The sequence below is a fragment of the Syngnathus leptorhynchus genome, chromosome 8 (genome assembly GCF_054491065.1).
Source record: "Syngnathus leptorhynchus isolate UIUO chromosome 8, UIUO_Slep, whole genome shotgun sequence".
NCBI lineage: Eukaryota > Metazoa > Chordata > Actinopteri > Syngnathiformes > Syngnathidae > Syngnathus > Syngnathus leptorhynchus.
In genome coordinates, this window is record NC_141202.1 from 13095128 (window position 1) to 13116954 (window position 21827).

The 21827-nt window shown below is 49.3% G+C and overlaps 1 protein-coding gene across 3 annotated transcripts in view; it reads left to right on the forward strand.

Annotated features, from left to right (window-relative positions):
- erfl3 (Ets2 repressor factor like 3) overlaps window positions 1-21827 on the forward strand; it is a 45068-nt gene that overhangs the window by 19967 nt on the left and 3274 nt on the right. For 2 of the 3 annotated variants that reach the window (XM_085917784.1, XM_085917786.1), the window contains exons 2-4: window positions 9492-9726; window positions 20302-20417; window positions 20554-21659. In XM_085917784.1, coding sequence (XP_085773910.1) covers window positions 9492-9726; window positions 20302-20417; window positions 20554-21659 — 1457 coding nt within the window. Of the gene's footprint in view, window positions 1-7964; window positions 8952-9491; window positions 9727-20301; window positions 20418-20553; window positions 21660-21827 lie in introns of those variants that run through there. The other variant, XM_085917787.1, reaches the window with a different exon arrangement.

Here is a 21827-nt window from a genome sequence, read left to right on the forward strand (position 1 = left end):
CCCACCACGGTGGTGATGTAAAGCTGTTGCCAGAAAGTCATTTTTCTAATTGTGTTTCCATCAGCGCCATTAATGCCGCATGCCCGCCGTCTTTCCCCAAGCGTTGGGACAACAGTGCTGGCGGATGTCCCAAGGGGCCCTGAGTGCAAAGCCCCCATTTCTAACTTAGCCACATCTGTCCCCCTTGATGATGGCCGGGAGCATCGCAACAAGTCTTATCGCCACCTTGTTTCCCGTCATTGTTTTGTCACGTGCTTGTGCTGTTTTTTTTTCTTCGAAAGAAACACTCCAGGCTCCCCAGAGCCGGCCAACTGTTCTGCTCACAATAGTGCAAGGCTCATAACAAGATGCACATGCAAAAGCCAAGTGTGTCATGTGTCCTACAGCTGTCCGGAATGTCGTCATCAACTTTTGCAACAAGACAGAAAAAAGTGGGTCATTAGGCAGAAAGACATTTTCATTAATTGAAGATGGCACAGGTGTTGCTCGCGCAACTCACATTTGGGCAAGGAGAGCCACGCTCACCGATGCGCTTACTGACCGCAACAAACGCACAAATGGAAAACAAGGACGCAAGACGTTCACATTTAAGCCACTGGGCCATGCCCCTCCAAGGTACACACACAACATAGATGTATGTATGCTCAAGACTGCATTCTGTCATCCATACACTTCAGAGGTAAACGGCCATTTTGTGTCCACTTGCTCTGGTCTGAGAACAGCTCTACCGTGCTAAGAAAGCTTTCCCGTTGGCCCCGCATCACGCTCCCGTACAAGAGCGCTTTGCTGCGACATCCAAGCGAAAAAGACAATTTTCACAGTCTTGTGGAAACGGATGCATTCGATCCATTAGCGAGTGAAGTTATTTCTGCAAATTTGCACTAATGTCTCGCCACTTAGTGGATGCCACTTGTTACGTGTAAAAGATGTGAAAAGAACACGCTGCAAATAAATTAGACCTCCCGTGAGGCAATGCACGTGAATCAGCTGGAGCGCTCAACCAAACGCTACATTTCGTTTATGATGCGGAAGCACTTTGTGGGCTTGATGCCAGAGAAAGCGGCGCTATAAACTTCTCAAGACGCTGCAGAGAAAAGCCCAGATGGCTGTTGGCAACGCTGGAAGTTAACGGCTGATCAGTTGGTAATGAACAAAAAACAAACAAGGGGGTCGGGTCCGCTGTCTTCCAAATAAGTGGGCAATTTGGCATAGAAATGATTGATGGAGAGCGAGACGCATGCTCCTGTTGAAGCTGTTGCGTGTTGTGCGGGATGTCCGTTGTTGAGCCAGGAAAGCAAAGGTGTGGAGTTTAGAGTTGGTTCTTTATTGGCAAGATCTTGGGTTGTTTAATGCAATACACAAGGCACGGCAGCAGATGAAACAACAGCTTCTGTCTCCAGGTCAGCTTCTTTTATACTGCCCGGAAAGGCGGGAACTTGTCACATGACCATTTCGCACCTGAGTGTGGAAGGCGTCACCCCCCTGTGTGTGTGTGTGTGTTCATACAGTTATGTGTGTTGTATTCGTGTTCTGATTGAGCAGTTATGTTTGCATAAAATAATAAAAGAATTGTACATATGAGCATCACATTGTACAGAGATTGTCTCCCCTAATAGAACATGTCCACATTGCTGTTGCTCCCTCTTCAAAGCAGACGGTGTTTTTTTGGCGTGACAGCAGCACCCAACTTGAGTGACAATGAGCTGGGGCAGAATAAAAAGAACGAGAACAAGAAAAACGAGTTGCTGGCTGGCAACGCTTTCAAACAAAATGCTATCAAACGTCAATTTGCGTCAGCGCTGACTCAGGGCGCCGATGCGTTTGAAATTTCGCTCTTGACGACGCAAACTCTCCCCCGTTCGCTCGACTCCGCTTGGCGCTCTCGACCGGCGCGGTCTGGTCTCCTAGCAACCGGACACTTAAGGCCTAAAAATAAAGCCCTCTCTTGCCAAAGAAACGCATTGAACAACAATAACAAAATAAACGCTAAAGACCATTTGTCCCCGTGGGAGCGGCATTTCACAAAGCGGATGGGAAAGGTCGTTGTCAGGAGACAGTTCTGCGCTACATACGCAAACATACTACAGTGCGTGCTTTTGTGTGTATGTGTTCACTCTCAATGCTGGCGCTGCTCAAGGCAAACAAGTCTGAGCGAGTGAGCGAGTGAGCGTGCAACAGGCTAGCAACAATGTGAACGAAGGCGAGCTCGACAAGGCCTCTTGCTTTCTCTTTCAACACGCTGGACTCTTTTTTTTCCCTCTGACCGACCCGATGTTACAAAACGTAACATGATTGAACAAGACAACAGAATCACAGGCGCAGTCTGGCGCCTGAAGACGAGGCGGGTGAAATGCCGCTAGACCTTTGGAGCATGTTAGTGAATTAACACAAAAAGGAGCAAGAGTGGACAGATCAAATCCCAGGGCCCAATGAATATAGAGGCAAAAATGCAAAAAACATTGCCAGGAGTTGGAGAAATACCGTATTGGCCCGAATATAAGACGACCCTCTCTTTTTCAAGACTCAAGTTTGAAAAAAGACTAGACCAATAATTACATCTGAAACAAATGATTCTAACAATATATTGGAGAAAAAAAGCATGTTATTTTGCCTCATTCAAATCATGCAAAAACTCGATCACATCTTAATATCTGAACATTTAAATATGTAAGTGCAAATCACATTTGTAAATGAATGGCTTCTGGTTTTTGAAATGTAAATAAACCAATCTACTGTGATAAAACAACAACATTTGCAATAACTGCATTAACCATCTTGAAACAAATCTGAATAAGGAAAAACATTGCAATAAAATAATGCAAACTTCTACCGCTATTGTTGGGGAGCCTGAGGACTGTATAGGGGGTTGGCTCGGTTGGTTTTGCTCTTTTAACCCCCGGGTGTCGGTCAGAACACAGGAGGGAAGACGTGGTTCACTTTTGATTGTTTTACTGAGTTATTGGCAAAAAATAATCATAAATAACCATAAATGAAATACTCTCGGCAACACACCAAACCTAAGTCATCGATCGAGACACCAAAATACATTTGCTGGTGACCGTTAGTTGCCGTGCCGCTGCATAACGGCTACTCGTACGATGCGAGGCAAACTTAAAGGAGCGCGCCGGAGCTTTCAATCAAATGGCGCGCACACGAAGCAAACCGCGATCGGACAAACGGCACAACAGTGGACAGTAGTAACAATGAAATGTATATACTCACTTTGTGTCAAAGACGCACACGATCACAGCAACATACTCAATCAATACCAGCAACCTTTAACTTACTGCTGCGCACAAGTGAAAATGGGTATAATGTCTATACCTCGAATATAAGACGACCCCCACTTTTTCTGTCTTATTTCAATGCAAAAAAACATCGTCTTATATTCAGGCCAAAACGGTAATATTCATACGCTAAAGTCTGAATCAAATTCGTTCCATGGTTACGCTCGCTCAGAACATTCATATTTAATATCTTTTCCCTTAAGATTGAATGGGGAATCCATTAATCTGCTTCCCCCCATGTTTGCAAAAAAAATAGCATTTAATAGTCCATAATATAGTAAATATAGTCCATAATACTGCACTTCATAAGAGCACACGTTTGGCATAATTTAGTAATACAATTAAAAATAATGAAACTGTCATTCAGTTAAGTAATGAGAACAAGTCATGTCAAGACAAGTAGAATAAGATTATTGTTGAGGTCGGTGCTTTTAAGCAATCAACGTGTGTTGTCTGGACTTGGTGATTGCGCTTGCTTTGTCATCACACTGATTTGAGCAAATGCGTCACGACTCGGGAAATGGATGTGCCGCTGTACTGCAGTGGCTCGCTTCCCGTCCATCTGGTAGGAGCGGCGCATTCCAGGAAGCCTCGGAGCCTCCCCCAAACTTGGTTTAGCCTGCACGTTAACCTTGGTCGGTACCTACCCTCCAGCATCATCTAATTGACAACTGCTGCTCACGGAAACAATACAAATCATCTGTTCTGTCACCGTACCAGCAATTTTCAGCTAAATACTGAACTGCTATGAACGTAAAGATTTGAGTACTACAATTTAACAGTGATGAATCAACATTGAAATGTCACATATCCAATGTACAGCACGTCCGCCATTTATAATTCATCGGGCGATTTTGATTTGATTTGAATGGCTGATGCTGTTCATCACTTTTGTCAACGTGATGAGTCCACATGGATCAAAATGATAGCAGTGCAGAGTGCTCAGCAGCGTCCTTACGTGCTCCTCCGCAGTTGGACCACGGTGGCAAGTGTAGGCAGCGTGTTGTTGAACCAGAGGTGAAGTGTTAACTGGCAGTTCTCAAGCTGCTGGCTGGAGAAGTGCATTAACACCCGGACGCCAGCTCGGTAGAGCCACTCAAAGCGACGGGGCCGGGGGGGAATTATGGCGCCTGTGTCTTATAACGTGCTCCTGTTAGGCCTTAACAGCGTTGCCCTAAAACTGACTTGGAAGGAAATTAGAAGCCCGCCACAAAAAAAGAAAGATTTTTTTTAGTAGGCATTCTTGAAATGGCTTCATTTTGCTTGATTACTTAATTTTTGGGGATTTTTTAAGACTTAGCTATGTAGCTATCAAGTCAAGTGTAGTGTTTGTGAAATCGTTTCTCATTTCTGTGGCCGATAGTCACACTTGACTCAATGTGAGAGAAAACCAAATTGTGCTTCCGATGTTACAAGTTGGCAAAATGGGACGACACTGCAGCCGTTGTGCCTCGAGAGCAAAAAAGGCTCTTGTGCCACTGACACAATATTGTTCTGTTCTTCTTAAGACACTCTGGGGAGCGCATTGGCACACAAACACGCACTCCCACCAGGCTTGTTTAGGAGCGTGATTATGCGCCTAAAAAAAGTAGTGGTCCGACGCACCTGAGTGCCGTCTCAGGTGCGATGCCGCGGGGACACAGAGCGTGTTTGCTCGCATGTTTTTTTTCTTCTGTCCGCTTGTGCTCTTTTTAGCTGCGTCGTTCCCGTGTGAAAACGCTGGCCCGTGTGTGTGTGTGTGTGTGTGTGTGTGTGTGTGTGTACTGTATGCGTGTGTACGTTTTGTGAGTTGGGCCTTTAGTCTTCCCAGGAGGTCCCGGCCACTGCGTCGCCACCCATTTTGCTCTCACCGGTGAGATGGTGCATCAAAACAGCAGTTTAAATATTCACTCATTTTGACTGCACTCGTTAAGTGTTCATATTGATTTTTTCTGGTCGCTTTTTAACATTTCAGACACATGAGAAGGAAAATCTTCATACTGTTCTTTCAGTGTGTGACCAACACAGCAAACGTGAGGAAAATAAATCACAACCCGCTTCAAATAATAGTCACGCAATGCAGGACAATCCAAAATTTGGGCCTTTGAAAATGCTCAAAGTAGGTTTAACTGATTATTGGTACGCGTGTAAAAAAAAAAAAAAAAAAGAGATATTCAGCTCCATTGACAGGTAAAAATTCAGATCACCTAACTAATTGGCCACTTCATTAAAAAATATGTTGAATGAATCAATAACTTATTTTTGGGTCCCTTGACGCTTACAAGATGAGTTACAGACGATATGATTGTCAAAACAAGGTCATACAAGTCGAGCAATTGCCTCATTTCATTTCCAGAGGTTGTGAACGTTTGCCATTGTCTTTGTTTTATGTTGTAATGCATTTAAAAAACAGGAAACTATCTTCTGGTTTGTGCTAATTTTGAAATCGCCCAATTTAAAGGGCGGAATGATTAATTAGTCAAGCCCGATTGTGTGACAGTCGAGCGTTTGCTGACTTTGATCACAAGGGAGAGAAAATGGCCAAATTTGTCCCAATTGTCGATTCCAAAGTGAACTTGGCAGGCTTTGAAACAAGTGTGTCAACCAACGGCTACTCCAAGTGCGGTTCCCAGTCGGATACAAGGGCTGAATGTTCGGGAAGAGACGATCCTTTTTAGGCTTTTTTTCTCTGCCCTTTAATTCCCGCCGGCTGGAAGTGTCACTGTCCAGAGAGCGACCACATCTTACAGCGTTGCCGTCCTAAATCTTCCCTTCCCTCTTTTGCTCGTCCTCCTCAGAACAAAAATGCCACTGTGTGTGCATCAAGCTATTTTTGTCCCTTCCCAGGCCACAAAGACTTGTGTTCTCTGTGGGCCGCTGGCTCTTCTGCGGCAGCCAGTAAAAGCCTATAGATGTGGATGACCTCGAGGAACGGCTGAGCGGCTTCCATGTTTTTACTTCCTGATGTGCGTTGAACCGGACCTACTCCCCTTTTTTCTGAATTATTTAAAAATGGACATGCTATAGGGTATATCATTCCAAGTTTTGTCGAATTTCAAAGAGTCCGATAGAAACTAACATTGGTGACAAAAAAATCCCTTAGATTAGCTTTTTGGAAAAATGCACCTCTAAAGTTGTATGTCATGAGTTGGAACCAATGCTAATTCACTCGATGAGACTCCAGCACATTTCTCCACATTTCTTATTACTTTACATTCACAGCACTGTGTGAAATTGAAAAAAGTAGTCATCCAAAAAGTGGCTTGAGTATTGAGTGAAAAGACAACTGCTGTGTAATTTTGGATGATGAATTAAAACCCAAACAAGTATTGTATGTTGTGTAAGTGACTCTTCCAAGTCCAATGACTTGCGTCAATGCAGCGCACCTTTGCTTGGAATGCTCTCAGTGGGGTGGGCGGAGTCGGAGCGCCAAGGTATTGACGTCGATGAGCTCAGACGACCTCGGCGCCGCGGCGAGTGCTGGCGAGCCCACCTCGGCTCGTCGCTGCCTTTTCATTGTGCCCTCATCTCTTGCCTCTCCACTTTCCCCTTGGGGAGCTTTTCCGCTCAGCCAAAAACGTCTCGACTGGTTTGAATGAAAACGAAGGCTACGGGCTACGAATGCGTGTCTGGCACTTTAGAATGCTTTTTAGCGACTCGCTGAACCGGCGGTGACCTTCGGCGTCTTCACACACCGTAGTTAAGCAAGCAGCCATTGCGCAAGAGCGCCGTGAATTTCTCTGTTGATTTGCCCCCGGGATTCTCACGTCTGCTGGCCTATCGCACTCTCCTCTTTTTCTCGACAGCATTTTGGCACTTTAGCATCTGCGTTCCGGACAGTCCCCCCCCCCTCCTTTGAATGACCTGCCAGGAGGCTTTATGTACATGGCACCATTCTGTCACAAGGCTGTTCAAGGTGCTTAGTACAAAACACGCCAAGTTGCAAATATTTCTACCTGCAATCAAATGGCCGATTAAAACTTTTCTCAAGCGTCTCCCAAAACTATTTTGGCATCACTGTTGGAACAGTCAAAAGGCCTTTATGGCCTTCGCAGAGGATTTAGCTACAGGCATGCCAAAATACGCAAAATCAATTCACTGTTCGGGAAGAACATAATATTGTCGCATGGAATCTTCACGTTCGGATTTCAGAAAGCGGTTCAAAAGATGTTCATGTTTTTGACTTGCTCGCATATATTCTTTCACATACTATATGGGACGCATATGAGCCAAGAGGATGAGGTGAGAGCTAGTGACCTAACCCCCCCTCGTCTTGTCTTTGACCTCTTCTCTCCCTCTTTCAGCTGCCTCCTTTCCTCCCGGGGGGAGATACCAGATAGACATTACACTATACGCGCACAATCTGCATCAATAATGCAGAAGCGAGCGTGTGCGCAGCCCTGACGAAAGGGCCGAGTCTAATCTCTGCCCTGGGACGGGCGGAGAGAGTGCAAGAGCATCACGAGGGGCAGGTGGTCGAAAGTGATGCAAAAGGGGGATAAGGAGTGGGAGGCAGGGAGGGGGAGCAGTCCAAGGGAAGATGAGATGGGGCGAGCAGCAAAACAGGCAGAAAATAGAAAAAGAAATAGTGGGGTGGGCAACAGCGGGGGAGGGTCATTTGGGAAAACAAGTGGGAAGAGTGTGGGACAATGGTCGAGGTGGGGGGGGGGGGTGAGGGGGATTAAAGAGCGATGAGATCATAGCTCGTCTGCTAGTCTGTTGTCATCCAGGTCAGATTGCCCGCCCCCCCCCGCAACCAACAACAACCCCCACCCAAGTCCTCCTCTCCTGGAGTGTGGATGCCTCTCTTTCTCAGTGGGGGGGTTAGAAAAGGAGAGACTTGGGGATTCAAATGTGAGCTGGCAATTGTCACCGCACAACTTCTGGCTAAGGATGCAAGAGCTCGCTCACAAAATGTGGACTGACGTGCATGCGATCGAATGTTGCGGTCATAAAAGCTTTATTAAGCCGACAGCAGAAACCTGCAAGTCAGCATTTGAGAACGTTGCTTATTTCTCCCTCTCAACCTGATTGGAAATTGGAGCAGCAAGCTCTCCACTTGAGTATCCGGCAACATCGGGCGAAAGACATAAGAGCTTTGAAACTGTCTGACTGTCTGAAGAAAGTACGCTGGCAACGCAAATGAAAAGACTGCGCGAATGTGAGCAAAGAAGCGCTCCAAAGCGCCGCGCTTCTGTTTACATTGCGTAAGCGCCCAAAAATGAGAAAAATGAGATTCACAAGAGCCACCAACATGATTGCGTTACGCAAGCCACCAAATGGTTCTGGGAGCAGATTATCCGAGTCATCCGTCTCGCCTCAGGCTGCTAAATCCAGTGACATGTATAATCTGACGATTTTGACCTGCTCGTCTCACCGTCTCCAACCCAACTTGCAAAGCGGCCGTGTTTCTGCAGTCTGACTATGTGCCTCTTGTTCTGTCTGAGCGGCAGGTGGTTGGAGATGAGAGATGAGCGGTTTGTCTTTTTTTCCGTTCATAGGAAAGAGCGAGTGTGAGTGGCAGGAACGAGGCGCAGTGGGCCGAATGCCCCGCAATGGCCGCTAACACAACTTTGAGCACAGTGCGCTCACTGTGCTTCCTGTGAGGAGCAGGCGGTGGCTGTTAACACAGGAATGGGCTTCATAAAAAGACCCGAATTGGTCGTCCCGAGACCAGGACAGCAGGTGAAGCAATCAGGGTGCTTCCCGTTTTTGCGTCTGCATTTTTTTGGGCTAAACGATGTGAAGGCCTTTACCGTCCTTGATGTCAAACTGGTCTCAGACGCTCATTTAGCGAATCGTGTTAAGATCACAAGTCAAGGAAAAGTGGCGGCGAGCGTCATGGGCCTCAGGAGCTCGAGCGTTTTGAGAGCTTTGAAGGTGCCAGGGCTGGAAGTAACTAAAAGATTCAGTTTGCTGATGGTCATAGTTTGAATAGCACAACGTGTGATGACTTTGCAATCCAAGAGCAACAAGAAAATTCGGTAAAATGCAGACCTCTACCAAGGTGGAGCGCTTGTGGGTTGCCTTACAACAAAAGACTTCTGGCAAATAGAAGGCTTAGGCTTTTTTAGAATGCTAAAAAAAAAACTTGCAAAGAAAAATGAAGTGACTGCAAACTGTCAAATTGGAAACCACAATTGACAGCAAGGTCCCAACGAATCGCTCAAACCAAATTGATCTTCTGATTCTCAATTTTGTCACTCCTGCTTTTGGCCACGATAGGTTTCGCCTTCCCGGACTGGGCCTACAAGCCCGAGTCAAGCCCGGGCTCGCGGCAGATCCAGCTGTGGCACTTCATCCTGGAGCTGCTGAGGAAGGAGGAGTACCACGACGTCATCGCCTGGCAGGGCGACTACGGCGAGTTTGTCATCAAGGACCCCGACGAGGTGGCCCGCCTCTGGGGGGCCAGGAAGTGCAAACCCCAAATGAACTACGACAAACTCAGTAGGGCACTCAGGTAAAATATTCTTGTCTTTGTCAGTTCCAACGACCAACAGCTTGTGCTCTTTTTAGCTGCGTCGTTCCGGTGTGAAAACGCCGGCCCGTGTGTGTGTGTGTGTGTGTGTGTGTGTGTACTGTATGCGTGTATACGTGTCGTGAGTTGCGCCTTTAGTCTTCCCAGGAGGTCCCGGCCACTGCGTCGCCCCCCATATTGCTCTCACCGGTGAGATGGTAAAAATTCAGATCACCTAATTAATTGGCCACTTCATTAAAAAATATGTTGAATGAATCAAATAACTTATTTTTGGGTTCTACGAGGAGAATCAATAGCGTACACTTTGGCACTCTTTGGTGCCAGACATTCCGTCCGTCATGTCTGTTTTCGTCCAAATAGCAACGAGCCAACCCTGGCCACGTGCCCTCATGCTCACAATCGACCCGTAGCGGGTCGGCGCCCCTTGTGCCAAGTAAAACACTCACTGCCTTTTGTTTGGACTTTTAATTTGCCACCGCGGGGCCGAGACTGTTGGTACCTTGTCCTGCCCATTTGTAGTGCTACGTTGTTTGTGGCTCCACGTTCGTCTTATTAGATTGATGTTTGTATTGATCGATTACTGAGGTGAGAGACGAGGTCTCGAGATGTTGATGATCGTGTATGTGTTCAACTCTTGTTCAACTCTTCTTCCTGGGAATGACCTCGAGTCCACTCGTTGTTCGTATCCAAACTTAGACTAAATCCGTTTAAAGAAAGCTACATGTTCCAACACAAATAGAGGTTAGAGGCATTACTTTGTTTGAAATAGAAGGGGCTTTCGTTGACTTGCTATTTAGCTTTGAGATTACAAGCCACGCAAAGTCATGAGTTGTCATTTAGCATTAGACAGACAAAGAATGCGTGCTCGGACCGTCATGCTGATTATTTTTAGCACATCCGCATCCATGCTCTGGAGCTGTGACAGATTGCATGCTTAAGTGCAGCCAAGTGCTTAAATATAGCCAGTCTTAGCATCCGCCCGTCACTTTTCTCCATTCTTGTTTGTTCTGAGGATGGATGAATAGAGCTAAGGCACCTTTCAGCCACAATCAAGCGGGTGGGTGTGGCCACCTGACGTGACACCCAATCTGTCCTCAGAGTCCGAGCAGATGCGCATCAGTAGGAATGTAGCGCCCCGAAAGATTAAAAGGCAACAAGCGCACAGGTGTGCTTGTTAGCGAAGCGGCGCGATGTCTGTCGGGGGCCCGGCCGGCCGTCGTATGGAAGAGAGCTGCCGTCTGCTATTGTTATGTGGCAATTAGCATCCTCACATCTTCGAGTGTTTTCAAGGGTTCCTTTTCATCATTGCGCACCTTTTGATTTTCATACCATACCATGCCTGCCTGCTGAACACATGCCGGAATATCTGTTCCCACACGTTTGCTTTTGATTGGCTTTGACTGCTGTGTGGGCAGCTGATCATTTCAACTAAGGACGGATGTAGTACCGCTATTAAGAGTTTTTAGAATGGAACCAAGGTCCGCCGTTAACGGTAAAGCACCTGCCCCTCATTTTCCTCCCTCCCGCTTTGTACAGTTCCCAGCCCCCTCGGTTGTCCCGTCTAACGTTCAGTAGCGGCGCATGGGTTCCCTATGCGCCGATCAGAGGTCAGAGGGGCCAGCCCGCCTGCCGCACACAGCTGGAAAAGATTAACAAGGCAACGCATGTGCACAAGCGCGCCATTGTGGCAGCCAGCTGGCTCTCGTCGGCGTCATTGCCAAGTGGAATCGACCGGCCGCCACTTGATAAAAAAAAACTATACACGCAAAAGCGGAATCAAGTAAAATAGAAAATGGTGAGTGTAACCCCGAAGGTTGAGGACGAGATACATTTTCCTGTAAGAAATCGTGTCAAGTAGCATTGAAACGTTTTTGGAGTGGGAAAAAATATATATCCCTTATCTTCAGAAAGCCAATTTTTCAAGATGACTCACTCTGCTTTTGCAACTTTTGAAGTTGGCACTTTACGAAAAGACGTCGCAACAGAAGCGTGCGTCCACGTCAGCCCAGCGACTGCGTCCGCGCAATGGACTACAGGAAACGCACCCACTCCAACTCATCCAGCCAGTTGCGGGTCACGAGGCCAATGTGGCAGCAAAGTTCAAAGTTGGCGGCCCACGTGCATGAGAGCTTCCCATTGTGTGTGTGCGCGCTGCATTATCCTGACTGAATACGGCTTTTCTGTGGTCCTCACTTACATACACGCCAGAGTACATGTTAGGATTTGCAGGCCATGTGATCAGCATAACCTAACGGTCACCAAGAGAAACAAAGACAGAGAGAGGTCAGGGTTCGAGGCCCGGCGCAGGCAGGTTTTGATCCTCAGTTGGGAGTTCGCAATGTTGTCCCCATGTGACATTGTATGTCTATCATGTTTTTTTTTATTTTGAAAGAATCAAATACTGTTTAAATAAAGTATGAGTCTAATCAACAAATTGCATATTCTTGCCAGGATTTGCACCTGGTATCCACCATCCCAAAGAATGAGCATATTACTCTTTCACCACAATAGTTTAGATATATAGATAATAGATTTTTTTTAGTTATACTTAACGTTTCCCCCTTTAGTTTAGTTTAACTTAAAATAAATCAAAAGTACAAATCACTTTTTAAATAGCATATATGTCATGAACACCTTCTTCACCTTCATCTTCTTCCGCTTATCCGGGGTCGGGTCGCGGGGGCAGCAGCTTTAGGAGGGACTCCCAGACCTTCCTCTCCCCAGCCACTTCCTCCAGCTCATCCCGGGGGATCCCAAGGCGTTCCCAGGCCAGGCGAGAGACGTAGTCTCTCCAGCGCGTTCTGGGTCGTCCCCGGGGTCTCCTACCGGTGGGACATGCCCGGAACACCTCCCCGGGGAGGCGTCGAGGAGAAATCCTGATGAGATGCCCGAGCCACCTCATCTGGCTCCTCTCAACGTGGAGGAGCAGCGGCTCTACTCCGAGTCTCTCCCGGAAGATCGAGCTTCTCACCCTATCTCTAAGGGAGAGCCCGGACTTCCTGCGGAGGAAACTCATTTCAGCCGCTTGTATCCTGGACCTCGTTCTTTTGGTCACGACCCATAGCTTGTGACCATAGGTGAGGGTAGGAGCGTAGATCGACCGGTAAATCGAGAGTTTTGCCATTTGGCTCAGCTCTCTCTTCACCACGACAAACCGGTACAGAGTCCGCATTACTGCCGACGCTGCACCGATCCGCCTGTCGATCTCACTCTCCATCCTGCCCTCACTCGTGAACAAGACCCCAAGATACTTGAACTCCTCCACTTGGGGCAGGATCTCATTCCCGATCCGGAGAGGGCATTCCACCCTTTTCCAACCGAGGACCATGGACTCGGATTTGGAGGTGCTGACCCTCATCCCGACCGCTTCACACTCGGCTGCGAACCGCTCCAGTGAGAGCTGAAGATCACGGACTGAAGAAGCCAACAGCACCACGTCATCTGCAAAAAGCAGTGACGCGATGCTGAGGTCCCCAAACCGGACCCCCTCAACGCCTCGGCTGCGCCTAGAAATTCTGTCCATAAAAATTATGAACAGAATCGGTGACAAAGGGCAGCCTTGGCGGAGTCCAACCCTCACTGGGAACGAATCCGACTTACTGCCGGAAATGCGTACCAAACTCTGGCATCGGTGATACAGGGACCGAACCGCCCTTATCAGTTGGCTCGGCACCCCGTACTCCCGAAGCACCCTCCAGAGAACCTCCCGAGGGACACGGTCGAACGCCTTCTCCAAGTCCACAAAGCACATGTGGACTGGTTGGGCGAACTCCCATGCACCCTCGAGGATCCTGCCGAGGGTGTAGAGCTGGTCCACTGTTCCACGGCCAGGACGAAAGCCACACTGCTCCTCCTGAATCCGAGGTTCGATCTCCCGATGGATCCTCCTCTCCAGCACCCCTGAATAGACCTTACCAGGGAGGCTGAGGAGTGTGATTCCCCTGTAATTGGAACACACCCTCCGGTCCCCCTTCTTAAAGAGGGGAACCACCACCCCAGTCTGCCAATCCAGAGGCACCGTCCCCGATGTCCACGTAATGCTGTAGAGGCGTGTCAGCCAAGACAGCCCCACAACATCCAGAGCCTTTAAGAACTCCGGGCGGATCTCATCCACCCCCGGGGCCTTGCCACCAAGGGGTTTTTTAACTACCTCAGTGACTTCGACCTCCGAGATTGAAGAGTCCGCCTCAGAGTCCTCAGGCCCTGCTTCCACAAAGGAAGGCGTGTTGGTGGAATTGAGGAGGTCTTCGAAGTATTCCCCCCACCGACTCACGACATCCCGAGTCGAGGTCAGCAGCACACCATCTCCACTGTAAACAGTGTTGATCGTGCACTGCTTCCCCCTCCTGAGACGCCGGATGGTGGACCAGAATTTCCTCGAAGCCGTCCGGAAGTCATTCTCCATGGCCTCGCCAAACTCCTCCCACGCCCGAGTTTTTGCCTCAGCAACCGCCGAAGCCGCGTTCCGCTTGGCCATCCGGTACCTGTCAGCTCCCTCCGGAGTCCCGCAGGCCAAAAAGGCCCTATAGGACTCCTTCAGCTTGACGGCATCCCTTACCGCCGGTGTCCACCAGCGGGTTTGGGGATTGCCGCCATGACAGGCACCAACAACCTTACGGCCACAGCTCCGGTCGGCTGCCTCAACAATGGAGGCGCGGAACAAGGTCCACTCGGACTCAATGTCCCCCGCCTCCCCCGGGACGTGGGAAAAGCATTGCCGGTTGAAGCTCTTCCAGACAGGGGATTCTACCAGACGTTCCCAGCAGACACTCACAGAGCGTTTGGGTCTGCCAGGTCGGACCGGCATCTTCCCCCACCATCGGAGCCAACCCACCACCAGGTGCTGATCAGTTAACAGCTCCGCCCCTCTCTTTACCCAAGTGTCCAAAACATGCGGCCGCAAATCCGATGACATGACTACAAGGTCGATCAACGAACTGCGGCCTAGGGTGTCCTGGTGCCAAGTGCACACATGGACACCCTTATGCTTGAACATGGTGTTCATTATAGAAAATCCGTGTCGAGCACAGAAGTCCAATAATAGAACACCGCTCGGGTTCAGATCGGGGGGGCCGTTCCTCCCAATCACGCCCTTCCAGGTCTCACTGTCATTGCCCACGTGAGCATTGAAGTCACCCAGTAGAACGATGGAGTCCCCAGAAGGAGCGCTCTCCAGCACTTCCTCCAGGGACTCTGAGCTGCCGTTCGGTGCATAGACACAAACAACAGTCAGGACCCGTCCCCCCACCCGAAGGCGGAGGTAGGCTACCCTCTCGCTCACCGGGGTGAACCCCAATGTGCAGGGGCCCAGCCGGGGGGCAATAAGTATGGCAACACCTGGTCGACGCCTCTCACCGTGGGCAACTCCAGAGTGGAAGAGAGTCCAGCCCCTCTCGAGAGGGCTTGTACCAGAGCCCAAACTATGTTTGGAGGCAAGTCCGACTATGTCTAGTCGGAACCTTTCTGCCTCACACACCTTTCCTCCTTTCCAGCCAGAGAGGTGACATTCCATGTCCCTAGAGCCAGCCTCTGCAGCCGGGGATCGGACCGCCAAGGTCCCCGCCTTTGGCCGCCGCCCAGCTCACTATGCACCCGACCCCTTTGGCCCCTCCTATAGGTGGTGAGCCCATTGGAAGGGGGACCCACGTCTTCTTTTCGGGCTATGCCCGACCGGACCCCATGAGCGAAGGCCCGGCCGCCAGGCGCTCACCTTCGAGCCCCACCTCCAGGCCTGGCTCCAGAGAGGGGCCCCGGTGACCCGCGTCCGGGGGAGGGAAAACGACATCCATATATCTTCTTCATCATAAGGGGTCTTCTGAGCCGTGCTTTGTCTGGCCCCTCACCTAGGACCCTTTTGCCATGGGTGACCCTACCAGGGGCATGAAGCTCCAGACAACATGGCTCCTAGGATCATAGGGGCACGCAAACCCCTCCACCACGATAAGGTGACGACTCACGGAGGGGATGTCATGAACAATTATAAACAATCAAATAATTTGAATAAACCTAGTAAACCCAACTTAAAAAAAACATGAATAACCTTTTAGTATATAAATAATGAATAATATATTAAGATGAATAAACATATTTATAATAATAATAATAATAATAACCTAAAACAAGTTTAGCACTTTGATAAACAAAAATAGTTATTTTTATAAAGCAACACAGAGAGAAAAACTATCAACAATCAGTAAATACAGATTTCTATACAGAATACAAACCAACACATGTATTGAACACAAACACTTGCAAAGAGCTTTTCCACTCTTCAAAGCTCTGTCCAGACGCAGTTGTGAATCTCCAGTTGGTTTGCTTTTTGGCTTACCACGCAACTTATAGCGGTCAACCTCTTTCCGCTGTCGTTTCTTTTGTGGCTTACCTCTTCGATCTCACTCTTGGTCCGCAAGGATTGCTTTCCGTAGCCTTCATTGATGGAAACTGTTGAGGGGCTCCAGTGCTTCTGAGCCTGCCTGGTGGGGAAGCCAACTCTATGGTGAGGGTGGTGGAGGTGATCTCTTCTAATAATGTGCTGGGGGTGCCTGATGAGTGGAGAGGACCAGCCCTGGAATTGCACGAAGGTGCGTGGTGGTGACAAACCAACCTGGGAGGGTCCATGAGGGCCGGAGGGGGACCAAGTCTGGGAGGATGCAGGGGGATGTCATAGGTTACCCCATGGTAGACGCATTTGGACGGGATCTTTTCTCAGTTATGTCCAGGTTGCAGACACTTTGATCAGGAAGCGCTGTCAGAGGACATTGTTTAAGGTTGTCCAGCGTTGATCTCCATCTTCTGGCTCCAGCTTTCCGTCCACTTGAAAATTATTATTTTGCCTGAGCAAACAGGGATGTTACACCGGCCCAGTAGGAATCCTGTTGCACAATTATGGTTATTAAACTCACTGAACAGTTGTGAAGAAGTGATCTACCCACACTACTCCCACCCACGCACGCACGCGCGCACACACACACACACACACACACACACACACACACACACACACACACGGAATACACGTGCACGTAACTATTATGTGGATTTCTACAGTCTGTAAAAGTTTCTAAAACAGGTTTGAAATGGGGTGATCTGCTGGTTCGGTTCGTTTACGCCTGCCTTAAAGTTGAGAGCGCACTACCTTCTGCATGTCAGCTAAGAGCTACGTTCGACCTTTGTGTCACATTGCAGTTCTGCATGTAATCTATCATCCGGACGACGTCGCGAGTATTCCAAAACATACAAACATACAATGTAAGTCCGCTTACTTTTAATACTTTTGTAGTTTGTACTTATGGAGATGGCGATGAGCCGCTAGTAAACGCAAGTGCTGCAACGAGATAAGCTATCTCGCTTGCCGTCATCCACAGTGCGTGGGTCCGGGCCATCTGATTGGTTTCTCTGCCCCCCCGGTCTCCTTTGCCCCATCCTTGTTCTGTTAGGAACTTGTTAGGAATTGTTAAGAACTGGTTAAGAACTGGTCAGGACTTACTGAGGTTTGTTAGGACTTGGTTAGCAAGTGTTAGGAATCATTTTCGCAGTCCATTCAAGGGCAAGGAAACACCCAAGGCTATGGCTACAAACACCCTTCACTCACACAGAAAGCACATGTGACACCCCACACACAGCAAGCCTGCATCGCCCCATGTTTCAGGTGAAAAACTCAGCGTTTGTTGATGACTCAGACAAAAAGCTCACGCGTTCATCTCACGCACATACCTGAGTTTGGCGTGCGTGCGAAAGCAGCATAATTTAAGTTGGCCTGCTCTTGTAATCGGGACTTTCTGTTATAGTTGGCGCAACAATGGGCAAAGGCCGAGCCGGCGCAGACGCTCGCTCACTGGCCGGTGGCTTCCACAAGACCTTTTGTGTGTGTGCGTTTGTGGTGAGCTCAGTAGCATGTTGCTGGAAAATGGAACTTTGCTGAAGAGGTATTCTGGCATGTTTAAAAACCGGAGCAGAATTGAGAGGCAGCGATCGGCCCGCAGCGCAAGCCCAACCACTTTGAGGAAACGTGCAGTTGTGAGTCAGGCAGTTATTCCGGAATATCACTGAAGGTGCAACACCTTTTACCGGATGCCGATCAGCCTCTGATTTTTTTGTACTGACAAACTAAGTTCCCAATCAATAAAATTTGAAATCATTACAACTCTTGATAACAGGACTGGAGGTTCAACATGAACTGTGGTTTGTTACGTGTAAAAAAGAACGAAAAAGGGAAAATGGCGCATCTGCCAGAGTTGACTTTAGGCCAGAATTTTGGTGACAATAACAAAAGACATTTTCTCAGATGACGTTTGGGTCAGGGGCCAAGAACACCTGTGGATCCGTTCCGATGGATCGGGGTGGCGACTCGAGCGGCGAGCACTCCAAGAATCTCTTTCTTCTCTTTTGAAGTGAGTTCAAATGCTCTTCAAAGAGTGTCTGCCCACGTGATGGAGGGGGGGGGCAGGAAGCCAGCGATTGACCACGTGCTTGCTACGCAGCCTCCAGTGCTGCAGCTTCATATAAGTCGTCTCGCTCCGATGCAACCGAGATGGCAAAGACACTGCCTTTTGGATTGTGTTTCCCCCCACCATAGCAGCGTTTTTGGGGGTGGGGGCAAACTAGGAAAAAGCTCTCTTGCTACTAAACAGATGTTATCATACAATATAATGCCATGCACCCATCATGTTCAAATCACTAATTCATCCAATTACAAAAATGCTCGCTTATGACGCTATAAATTGATGAAAAGGGTTGGCCCGTTAGCCACATCAAAGTCTACATTGACGCCGGCGCCTTTCTGACCGCACTAAACGCCTTTCAGACTTCACGACCGGTTTCATTGTCTTTCCAAACTGCAATAAATAAAACAATAAGAGGACTTAGCACTTTGGTTGGTGACTGATGCACTTCCTTGTGCACCCAAGTACTGGCTGCGCTGATCTATTTTGAACAAAACAAGGGTCCCCGCTTCCAAGATTTCCACTCATTCAAAAATCCAAACTTTAAACCAGCGGAAGAGGTGGAGTTTTACCGCACGCCTAAGTGTGGGCGAGCGAATCGATGGGCTGTAGCACGCGTTTGGTCGGGCTTGAAAAAGTGACAGACTGAAGATGGTGTCATGACAGATGCGACGCCAGGCTGTCATTAGCTCACCTGCATCCCCCAAAGGCTAGACTGAACTGAGCCAGACGTCTTGCTCTGACACAGCAAAGGGGGCAGATGTGCAGCGCCGCACGGAGGCTTCACTCAAAGCCGTCCCCGGCAGAAAGCTTACATAAAGCAGACGGAGAAAGCAAGTGGTGTTACATAAAGAGATGGAGCTGCACAAAGGTTAATAAAAATGCCCGCACTGGCCACGGGAGAGGGACAGCTCGCAGATTACAGGGGGGGAAGAAAAACAACAACAGCGAATGGAGGTTATGTAAACAAAGAAAGATGGGCCAAATTATGAGTGGCTTTGCTTGGGCGTTACATAAAGAGCTGACTCCGTGCCGCAACACGAAGAGCGGAATGTTTGCATCCCACGAGCAACACGCACACGCCTCGGAGGGCCTCGGGCTGCGTCCGTCGGCTGCTTCTCATCAACCTGTTGCTATTGCACCCTATTGTCAGCGCTGCCTTCCCTTTTGCGGGTGTCACGCAACACTCGCTCATATGCGCGCTTATGTGTTTGATTGCGTGCTGTGCAAGACAAAGGTTGTCTTTCACTGGCAGGTGGGGAGAGATGAAACGCAAGCGGATGAAATTTCAAAAAAAGCCAGTGCTACATGCTCAACAACAGCATCCGTACGTCCCTCGGCCCATTTCCTGAACCAACAAACGCGCACGTGTCCATGAAGACGGCAACTGCCCGATGAATTGTTGAACAATGCAAAGGACAACTCAAGTCTTCTTATTCGGTGCTTCCTGATTTCCTCGAAGATTCTTGACAGGCCGTAGTAAAATAATTTGAAGTAGAATAAGTTGGAATCGCTTCTCAACTTTGTTTTCCTAGCAGCTGTGTCTTTGGATTCATCAAAAGGTGTGCTCAGGCCTCGTTTCAGTTGAAGGCTGGCTGAGCTGCTCCCAAATGCGGTGCGCAGGCCAATGTGGTCCCTTTTGGGACTCTTCCTGGGATTTTTGGTTCCACTGGCTGTGTCTGATTGGAGTGTGTCCTGACAATTGTTCTTGATAAATTGTACTTTGGTATGTGGTCTTCCTCTGCTGGTGTGGAGGCCGCTTGACTGCAACTTAGGGCCAAGAAATAAACAAACCTGATGCACGCACTGTTGTGTGGTTATCTGGCCTTGAAGCACCACTTTGCATTGCTACCCTTGTTGTATTTCCACCAAAATGTTGCTTAACTCTCCACGTAGAAATTGCTTTCCGATGAGTTTGAAATTCTTTTGTTCAACATGTATTGGTGTTCCTACTGCCCTATGTTGATACTTTGGTATCTTTACATGTATCGGTGTTCCTACTGCCCTATGTTGATACTTTGGTATCTTTACATGTATTGGTGTTCCTACTGCCCTATGTTGATACTTTGGTATCTTTACTGTGGCTAATCTTCCGTGTGCTGCCGTTTGACACCAGATACTACTACAACAAGCGAATCCTGCACAAGACTAAAGGCAAGCGATTCACCTACAAATTCAACTTCAACAAGCTGGTGTTGGTCAACTATCCCTTCATCGACATGGGGTCCACTGGTAAGCCTGGAAAGCCGAGCGCTGTGTGCCCTTGTTTACGTGCCTCCTAATTCCACAATATGATGGCATGATGATAACGGATTCGACGGAAAAGCTCAGTTTTTTTTTTTAATATCCTCATCTCGGTTGTATCCAGGAAATGGCGTCCCTCAGAGCGCCCCGCCCGTGCCCTCTGGTGCGGGGACCCACTTCCGGTTCCCTCCCTCCACGCCCTCAGAGGTTCTTTCCCCAAACGAAGACCTACGCAGCCCCGGAGGCTTGTACGGCTCGGTGGCCCGCCGGGTGGCCCGCGGCTCCGTCAGCGACTGCAGCGACGGAACCTCTGTCAATTCGGAGATAGAGGATGGCGGTCCGGGCGGCGGGGAGGACAGGCTGGAGCGGAGTAGCGGCTACAGGAGCATCATCCACCCCCGCATCTCTCATGAGTCTCTGTTCCGCATCTACGGAGGAGCTGGCAATCCCGGCGCTCACTTGGCCTCCCGTGGCCCCGCCGGGCACCGTATCCACCCGGAGCCTTTGTCCCCCTTCCCCGTATCGCCCCTGCCCGGGCCAGGAGCGGCGGGCCTCCTGGCCCCGCCCCTGTCACCGGCTCTCAACATGACTCCCGTATCGCACCTCCCTTACACTCCCTCGCCCACTCTCTCGCCCATGCTGGCCTCCCACTTCTCCTTCAACCCCGAGGACATGAAACGCTACCTTCAGGCTCACACCCAGTCGGTGTACAACTACGGGCTGAGTCCCCGGGCTTTCCTGCAGTACCCCAACATCGTCATCCCGCAGCCTCACCGGCCGTCCGCCGATAAGGTGGACCCGGGCGGTGACCAAGGAGCAGCTGAGCGAGAACGGGGAGGTGAGCGGCACCACCACCACGCCTCACTGTCTCACTCGGCCCAGCACCGTCCGCACCCAACTCACTTGGCCCAGCACCATCCGCACCCACCTCACTCGGCCCACCCGCACCCCCATTCTCACCCCTTGCACCACACGCTCCACCTGGGTGAGGACGTGTCCCCTTTCAAGTTTAAGCTGCAGCCGCCGCCGCTGGGCCGCAAACAGAGAGACGGCCAAAGCAAAGCCCGGCAGAGCTCGCTGTCGTCCGGCTCGGGTTCCATGTCGTCCATGTCCGGCCTGGGCTCCTCGCTGTCCTTTGGCAGTGACCTGAGCTCAGCCAGCGGTTCGGGCCTCATCTCTGCCTCATCCTCAACACAGTCCCTCAACAGTGCAGGCCTTCCTAAAATCAAGGTGAGAGGCCTTTGTTTGATTTAGTTACCACAACACACCACCAACCCATCCCCACACTTCAAAGACCTCATACGTACGTCTCCCATAAAATGAAATCCCTTTTGACAGAATGTCATCTTGTCACGCTGCTACTGATAGTTCATGATTACAATGTATTGTGTTCAGAGA